Source organism: Pocillopora damicornis, chromosome 1 (assembly GCF_964200805.1).
Source record: "Pocillopora damicornis chromosome 1, jaPocDami1.2, whole genome shotgun sequence".
NCBI classification, from domain to species: Eukaryota; Metazoa; Cnidaria; class Anthozoa; order Scleractinia; family Pocilloporidae; genus Pocillopora; species Pocillopora damicornis.
In genome coordinates this window covers 29123421-29133005 of record NC_142670.1, presented here as the reverse complement: position 1 = coordinate 29133005, position 9585 = coordinate 29123421, and the positions used below count along the sequence as shown (strand labels likewise).

The 9585-nt window shown below is 39.0% G+C and overlaps 1 protein-coding gene across 2 annotated transcripts in view; it reads left to right on the top strand.

Annotated features, from left to right (window-relative positions):
• Positions 1-9585, top strand: part of LOC149053168 (uncharacterized) — a 46157-nt gene that overhangs the window by 35582 nt on the left and 990 nt on the right. Inside the window, exons 1-2 of one of the 2 annotated variants that reach the window (XM_089188818.1) lie at positions 264-485; positions 4443-8929. In XM_089188818.1, coding sequence (XP_089044944.1) covers positions 4482-8929 — 4448 coding nt within the window. In that variant the 5' untranslated portion in view covers positions 264-485; positions 4443-4481. Of the gene's footprint in view, positions 1-263; positions 486-4442; positions 8930-9585 lie in introns of those variants that run through there. The other variant, XM_089188824.1, reaches the window with a different exon arrangement.

Below are 9585 nucleotides of genomic sequence, written 5' to 3'. Positions count from 1 at the left end.
AAAAGTCGCTCTTGTCCCGACGGAGATTTCGAGTTCATAAGAAACTTTTTTCCGCCTCATAATATTAGCTGAACAACGCTTTAAAAAAATCTAGAGTCTTTTTTAAGCGAGTAAAATTTAGAAGGTCACGAAAACACAGAGAACGACCACATCTGAGCCTTTCTGAGCCTTGTCTGAGCGTGCCACTAATCCCCTGGGGAAGAGGTTTCGTGAGAGGGCAGTAAGAGATTGGAGAAGAGAGAAATTTGAAACTGGTGGAATTTGAGGTACTTCCGCCTTCGATTTTCCTTTAGACCTTGGGCATAAAAGCCATGCTTTAAGTAGCGTTTTAGTGTGGTAAGTGTATTCAGTTATGTTAGATTTTTGCATGAAAAGGGATAGAAAATCATTGTTAAATCATCAATTGCTTCTTAGCTTTCGATTCCTAGGACTTCACGAGGTTTTCAAGCATCGATGGTGGCTTCTACGTCAGAAAATTTACGAAGGTAAAGGAAGTTTCCTTTTATTCTAAACTTTCGTTAGAATTTCCCGAAGAGCTGAGAATATATCGTTGTGGTGATTTAAGAGTGGTTCAGGACTGTTTCAAAACTATTTCAGTCGCGGCGCCGAATGTGTTGCGATCGGAAAGAGTTTCATTTCAGAATACGAATTCGCAATTAGATAACTCTAAATCCTGATTTCTTTATTGATACAAATAATAAATATCTTTTTTTTCTGTTTGAATTTTGCGATCTTAGATGATATCATTGAAAAAAGTTAAATTAGGAAAAAGTGAAGATAAAACATATTTCTTCAAGTTCACGGAAAAGTCAGGGAATTTCACTTCGAGTCTGGAAAAATTCCCATATTCGAATGAAGTCTGCATGGAACAGTGAAAATTCCAGTAAAATGAAGTTTATCATTTTCTCTGGGCCCTCGCTCCTTTTTTTTGTGATATCGATGTTACTCGTGTACATTGTTTAAAATAGTTGACAGCGTTCCTTTCCCTTTGAGTTCAGGTAATGGCTTAATTGAGAATGAAATTATACATTTTTTCTTTCTTCTATTTTCATTGTTGTCTAACATCTTAAATTATTGGGTAAATTGCACGGACATGAAAGGTGTTGGATTAGTAGAATATTGTTAATGAAATTGAGCAACAAGCTGATGTCTGGTTTCCAAGGAAATCAATAATTTTTCCATGTTACCTTTAGGAACTATCAATTCATGTACAGGTGTACCATGTATGTGACTTGCTAAAGGTATAAATAGATAGGATGGCTACGAGGGAAGGGGAGGAGAGCTAATCTGTGCCCTCAGGAGCACAAAATTATTAAAATTGAAATTTGGACTTTCAACACTATTTTATTCATAAAATTCAAGGAAGTAACATTTAAAGGATATTTAGTACCACTGAATTCCAGATTGACAATTTTCACTTTGGGAGGGCAATGTTTCTCAGGGTAACCAAATGCTTTATGAATATTCCAGTGTTTTAAAGGAACATGCTACCAGGGCTTGTTCTCATTCAAACCTCTTGAATTACATCATCAATAATGCTAACTACATATAAGGAACTTAACCCTATAACTCCTATGATCTAGTAAAGCCTTTATACAAGCCCAAGTGGCCCATGGGGCTGGTGCTTAACTCCAGTTTTCTTAGCATGAAGCGGCTAGGAGTATTGTTAACATGGTTAGTAACATTGCTAGTCCATTGCAGGGTTACCCCCAGCACATTTGCTGGTACCCATTTGTACACCTGGGTGAAGAGAAGCTCTGTAAGAGTAAAGTGTCTTGCCTAAGAACACAACACAATGACCCCAGCCAAGGCTCGAACCCGGACCACCCGATCCGGAGTCGAGCACACTAACCATGAGGCCACCGTGCCTCCACCTATGATCTAGTGACCAAGGCATAATTTCTCCTCACAGTATCAATACAATATCAAGCAGAAGATTAATGAGAATAATGAAAAACATCAATTAGGGGATAATTGGTTTATCAAATATCAAGTTCTCCAAACCAACAGCATAAGAATTGTATGGCGGACATAAAAAGCAGAAAGTAAAAAGAGAAAGCTCTATAAATTTTGCAAGATATGGATTGTTATGCATGTGTATTACAAGTACATTGAGATGTAAATTGATGTATAAATTGACATGTACATTAGCCTTTATTTAAGTTGCTCCAAACAATCATGTCTACTTTGTACGACAACCATTTTCATCGCCAACCATTTTCATCAACCTCTCCTTGTCAATAGTAAGCACACATGTATGCAGAGGATCTTTTGTGGCCAAAGATGATAAAAATTTTATTTTCAAGTGAGAGATTATTATCAACATGAGAAAAACTATTCTTATTGACATGAAAACATGTATTGTTAACATTGTTAACATTATTATGTAACTATTGAGGACTTGTTTGAATAAAAGATGATTTTAAAATGCATGCAACTCAGAAAATTTAACCATGACTTCAAATTAAGACTCAAAGCTATTTCATTTTAATTAGAGTTTCTTCATCTGAAACAAAAGTTGAATTTAACCTCAGTTATGTTAAGTAAAATCATCATATGAATAAACCTGGTCACCATGACAAAATAGTCAGGGTTTTCATTTGAGCCTGAGGGTGAATGCTTTGTCTGGTTATTTTTCATTCCATGTCTATTACTTTGATGCCAATATTTGAGGTTTTGGTTTTTGTTTTTTTCTTAATCACTATAATTTTTTTTTCGGTAAGCATCTCATGAACTTACTGACCAGAGGATCACAGAATAAACAATTAATTTCTTTAAACCTGCCAAACTACTTTTCTTTTTTTGCTAATCAGGAAGAATGTTTCATTGGTTTCTCTTTTCATTTAAACAAAATTGGGGTGACTATTTGTTATCATTCTTGCTAAAAAAGAGAATTTGTGTCAACCTCAGCCTTGCCTGTGAAACTGATTCTTGGGTTCTAAAAAGGTTGAAACAGCATTTCTGAGTTTTCTATCTTAAAAATTTCTCGAAGGGCATTCCCTTGACCCCCCTAGGTAGCTTGTGCCTTCAGGACTTGTGAGACACCTTGCCACAACAAAAAATGTCACTTCCAGTGCTTTTAGAAATATGTCCACTACTTTACAGAAATGTTGAAAATCCTGAAAAGTTGTCTTCATATAAATAATTTTTTGAAGTACAAAAACACTGCTAATAATTACAAGTAATAATTAGTGAACTGAGGTAGAGTAAGTAAATTGGGATCAGTTGATACCAGCTGCAGAATGTGATGTTTAGCTCTGAAATGTCACAGAATACTTGATTTGATAAGCTATTCAGGTGACGTCTTTCTAAGTTCCCCAATCCAGCATATACATGTACACTATAGGTCAGGCAGAAGTTGAATTATGAAAAAAAAATGACTGATACATAGGGTTGTTTCATTTCTCTGGATTGTGTAACATGTTGTTTGAATGCTTGTTTTTTAACTCTTGAAAAAGATGAAGAAAAAGGGCCAGGGCCTGCTATTTTTTTGGAAATTCCAAACTGAAATTCACACTAATTAAACCTAGAGAAATTGCTGCCAACAGGTACACAACACCACACATGTATCAGAACATCCTTGCAGAAATTGTACATGTAGCTCTCATTGGATATATCAAAGTGCCAAAGACAGAAGCTATCAAAATTTCAAACATTTTTGTGTGGATGTATACTCAGTTAACCACTCCCTAAATAGGGCTTTTCAGGGCCAAAATGAAAAAATTGGACTGAAATACTGAAACACAGAAGTGGCATATGTGTCAAATACACTGTATGTAATATGTATGATTGCTTCAGATTCCACCGGTTGCTTTATTTGAGTACCAGTCATATTACATTTTTTTGTCAAAATTTTAAGGGATTAAGCTGAGATTTAGCTCTTGTCTGCTGGAATATGGTGTCCATCAGCAAAAATATTTCCTGAAACTTTAATGCCATATTAAGGTAACTGTATAGTAGCAAAGTGTGAAAATTTCTCCTTCCTGTTTAGCCACATTGAAAAAGAAAAATCCATAAAGCTGCTATTTCATTTCTTGGAGGACCTCCCCTGGGATCTTTCAACTCAAATAAAAAAAGTATTCTGCTTTGTGAGACTGAACCCTTAAAGAAGGTTTGGTGGCTTTAGAAATGAAATGAAATTTTGTTAACTGAAGGTAGAATGTGATGAACTTTCACACCAAAGGCATTTCATTACATTTTGGAGCCCAATGTCCATTGTTTATCACTGGTCAATTTTCATGATAAGATACATCTAGAAACCTTACGATCCTTTACATTAGAGAGCTTTGATACAAGTGGAATTGGACATGACTGAAAGGGCTTTGAATTAATGGCAGATTTCCCCATGATACACCTTGCCTGCCTGCCTACTAAATCCAGATTTTCTTCTTGCATAACATACATACATGAGAATGTACCATGTTCTTTTCTTTCCTTTTTAGGTAGAATTGGAGGACTGTGCCTTTTAATTTTGAGTTAAAATGGCAGCTTCTGCACCCTCACCCCTGGTCAGCTCCACAGAGAAGACAAATGGAGCCAAGCTCAGCAGACTTCTCATAGATGGTGGAACCACAGTTTTAAAAATGGTTTTTGACAGCCATCATTCTCCCGCAAACCTGGCTATGGATCTCACAGCCAACCGTCCAAAACTGTGCAATCTACTGAAGAGAAGGGTTCTACATAAGCCTCAGTGGGACAAACTGTTTCCACCCAGTGGGAGTACACCAGATTCAAACAATTTTGACATAACTCTTCTTTTTCTTCTGCTGACTGAGATTTGTGGGCTTTCTCCTCCCCCCTCAGGGTGGCACAAAAAACCACCCTTGAGTGACACTAGCTTAGAGGCTAACCTTGCTCGCATAAAGTTCTTTCGAAATGAGTTATATGGTCACGTGTCCACCACTGGCATCGACTCATCAACATTCTCCCATCTTTGGAGGGAAATAAGTGACGTTCTTGTTGCTCTTGGGCTAAATAAAGCAGACGTAGATAGACTAAAGGCTGAATACTGTGGAGAGGAAGATTATCTTCAAATGTTGTTTGAGTGGGCTGATAGTGAGAAGGATCTTAAGTCACAACTAAAAGAAATAAACCAAACTATCAATATGGTACACCAAAACCAAACACAGGATGCTGAGATGCTACAGCAAATGAAGTCAGAGCTGCATGGAGTATGTCACACTCAAACCAAAATGCAAGAAGAGGTGTTAGAAGTGAAAAAGAGTATTGAAGACTTAAACCAAAGAGGGCAGGCTAACAGAACAGAAGATATTCTGAACGTCCTTGCAAAGTCCGAGTTTAAAGGGGACATTGAGTTTCATGTGTCAAGATTCCAGGAAGGAACTCGCGAGTGGATCTTTAAAAAAATTAAGGGTTGGCTTGATGACAGAAGTTCCCCAAATCGTGTGATGGTCATTAGTGGAAATGCAGGAATGGGAAAGTCGGTTATCTCAGCGGTCACTTGCAAGAGAATGCAAGAAGCTGGAAGACTGTCAGGGAGCCACTTCTGTCAACACAACAACACACGCTATCGAAATCCTCAGTTGATGCTTCAATCTTTGGCCAGTCATCTCTGTCGCGCATCACCAGAATACAAAGAGGCTCTTTTTGAGCAGCTGTCAAGAAATTTGGGTATAGAAATCAACAGCATGGGGGTAGAGGAACTTTTTGCATTACTTTTCAAGGAGCCTCTCAGCAAAATCGCTGATCCCGGTAGAAACCTTCTCTTGGTGTTGGATGCCTTGGATGAAAGTGAGTACAAGGGGCGCAATGAATTGTTGGATGTGATAGTTAACCACTTCATCAAGCTTCCTCAATGGATTCGCTTTCTTGTGACTACGAGACCAGAAGTTAACATTTCGAATAGCCTTAGCGACTTACAGCCTCTGTACCTGGAAACGAGTGACGATGACAACAAAAGGGACATTCGACTGTTCTTGGAGAAGCAGCTAGACCAGGTTATTCCAAACAGTGATAAAGAAGCTGTTTTAAATGCTCTGGTTGAAAAGTCCGATGGTGTCATCTTGTATGCGTACTTTTTAGTAGACTTTATTAAGAAAAACGTTCCTCTACCAACACCCAACCATTTAGATGGCAGCTTGCCATTAGGTCTCTCTTCTGCTTACCTGTCCTATTTTAAACGCTTGGAGAAAGAGTTTTGTAAAGAATTGGAAATCGACGAAGACAAGTTTTTAAGTTTTCTATCTGTTGTTATGGCTGCAAAAGAACCTTTGCCACTTGGATTTATCCCCAAGATGTTTCAGTTTCGTGCAATTTCCTCGCATCGGAAGGTGAATAAGGTTATTTCCTGCATCTCTACCCTTCTACCAGTTATTGAGGGACGTATTCACACATTTCACAAGTCTGTAAAAGACTGGCTTGTAGACACAACCATTCACAGACGTCACGAGTTTACAGTGGGTAGAGATGAAGGTAGTCAGACCCTTTCAAGGCTTTGTGAAACTGAGTTCAACGATTTGAAACGCAAAGGGATTCATGGTGGAGATTTCAGTGACACCGAGATATATGCCCTGACGTATGGTGTGCAGCACCTACTGGATGTGATGGGAGACAAAGAAATTCCCCACAAACTTGAAGAACTTGTCGAAAATTATGTGACAGATCTAGAACTTGTGTATGCAAAGCTTTGCATTGATAGTGATTCAGGATTTCAGGATATCTTGAGTATTAAAAAACTAGAATCTTTTGAAGTTCTGCCTTCTGCTGTAAAATTTGCTGTGACCTCCGCCATTTCTGTGATGAGAAAATACAAATCTAGGCTTCGTTGCCATCCACAGCAGTTTTTTCAAGCAATACTTAACGAAGGAAGCCCACAATTTTCCTCAAAGGCCAATCATGTCCTCAAAGAAAGATATCCAGAGATACCATACATCGAAATCGTGAACAAAGAGGATAGTTACGGGCAAATGGGAGTTCAAGCACGATTTGACTGTAATAGTTTGGTAGCATGTTTTGACGTGTCTCCAGAAATGGATTACATGGTTTGTGAGTGCGTTGACAAAAGCATTCAGCTCTGGTCGCTGCAAAGTGGCGATCGACTCTGGTTGCGTTCCGCATTCATAGAAAAGTCATTTGGCATTCCAAGGTATGCCATACACTGTGCCGTTCGCAATGAGACAGAATTGGTTCTTAGTTACTTTGGCTTGGCGTGGGAGTCATCAATGTCATTTTACCGTTCTGTTGCATTTCACCCTGACGGTGATTATGTCATACCTGGAAGTTTAAGAGATGTTTTCACCTTGAACGGAGATGTACAACCACTCTTTCCTGAAAGTAATTGCTTCTTCAACATATGTGCATTTTGCGGAGATAGGTCTAAAATGTTGACAGATTGCCCTGCAAATCCAAGAGATGTTATTTTGTGGAATATGTCAGATGGAACAGAGATTGCTCATTTTGAGTGCACAAAGAATATGACATCATTTGCATTTTCTCCTGACGGGACATTGGTGGCAATATCTGATAAATCAGAACATATTAGCTTGTATAAGTTAAGTAATATGAACATTCATTTTATTGGTGACATTGCTGGTCCCAGCATTTGTTCGCTGATGCATTTTTCCCCTAATAACCAGGAGATTGTTTGTGGATTTTTGGGCGATAATTCTGAGTTTCAGCTACTTTGCCACAGACGTAAAGTCCCTTTCTTCTGCGAAGATGAGTGCCCAGAAAGTGCATCCTGTTTTCAAGAAATCGAAGATGTCTCGTGGTGGCCATGGGAGTGTAAATCCTTCGATGAGAGTAAATTCCTGATTTCGGAATCTAGAGACCAGATTAACACAATGCTATCAGAGGCAATTCCCTTCTTCAGGTCAGGATTTATCTCAGTGGTTAACAAACAATCTGTTGTCGTTTGCAGCCCCTTTCATAAAGAAATTTTTATGATTCATCATGATCAATTTGAAGATTTTCCCGGCCATGACAGAAGTGAAGGAAAACGGCATTGTAGTAACTTGAATGTGACACTTTCTGTGGATGGAAGTTATTGTTACATCAGAGAAACCTCCTATAGTTCTTGGGAAAGAAAACTCGAAGGTGATATGCTTTCCATGGTGTATGTCTATTTCGAGGGCAAGAAAACTGTTCAGAAATTTCAGACTACATTGGACCTACTACCTGTGAAAGAAGGAGTGCTTCTGATGAAGAAAGCAGTCGGCAACATACTTGAGTTGTGGGATTTTGAATTATCACGATGTGTTCGATCTTTCTCAGAAATCGATTCATTGGAAAGGTTGTTTCCTGTGTCTGATGAACTAGTAGGTTGTCAAAGACCTTGTAAGATTAACTGCTCCAAAGTGGACGTTTTAAGCATTGCAAATAGTGAGATTGTTTTTTCAACTATGGTGGAGGGTAACATTACTTCAGTTGCTTGCAATAGCAAGTTTCAATTCGTAGCCTGTAGCGAGAAAGTTTGCCATCCTGTAGTTTTTCCTGTAGGCAGGGTCATTACAATAGCAGTTTGGAATAAAAAGGAGCATTTGTGGAAGAGAAACATTCTTCATGCTGAGGGATGTACACGTCCTCGCGCTTTAATTTCAAACAATGGAGATTTTGTTGTTACTTGGTATTCACGTGAAAGAGGTAGTGGATTACAAATCTTGAATGCAGCTACAGGAATCACAATGCACGATATACCATGTGAACATAAAATCATTATCTATGCTGAAATGTATTGTGAACTTCTCAATGATGGAGTGCACTTTGTATGCTGTTGCCATGACCAAGTTGCGCGATTGTTTCACGGAAACTCTGGCAACCTCATAGGCCTGATAGACATGGAGCGAATGCCATTAATGCTAACAAATTGTCTTAACAAACCTCTGTTTGCCGCTGTTTTTGAGAGGAATTCCTTCCGACTCTTTCAAGTGCATCTTCCAAAGATGAAAAACAATGAAAGGAAAGTGAAAAGGTTAGTGGCGTAAACATTTTTCAATGTTTAATTAGACCTATAAAATCATTGGTGTAATGAAAAGACAGGCCTCAAAAACTCAAACTATTGTGACTAGATACCGCTGACCCCTTATTCCAACTTATTTGCATGATTTCAAGTTTTGCGGGGGTTTGCGTTTTTAGGGTCTGTGTTTTTGTGAGACCGAGAATCATCTCCCAACTGAGAACTGGTAATTTTTTAATTGTCTAGGTTGGGGAGATGAGAGGGATTTGGCTGTGTTACAAGAACATTTAACTGATCCCCCGCTAAGGCTCTGTAGTGTTCTAGTGATCCCCCCTCAATGGCAGTCAAATTCCCATAGTTCTCCCTTTATACTCTGTCCACTGAATCCCCCCTTACCCCTTTTCCCGTTTTCTCCCTTCCCCCTTTTCCCCCTTTCCCCTTTCCCCCTTTCCCCCCTTTCTCCCTTTTGCCCCTTTTGTCCCTTTTCCCCCTTTCTCCCTTTCCCCCTTTTGCCCCTTTTGCCCCTTTCCCCCTTTCCCCCTTTTGCCCTTTTTCCCCTTTTCCCCTTTTCTCCCTTTCCCCCTTTTCCCCCTTTTTCCCTTTCCCCCTTTTGCCCCTTTTGCCCCTTTCTCCCTTTCCCCCTTTTGCCCTTTTTCCCCTTTTCCCCTTTT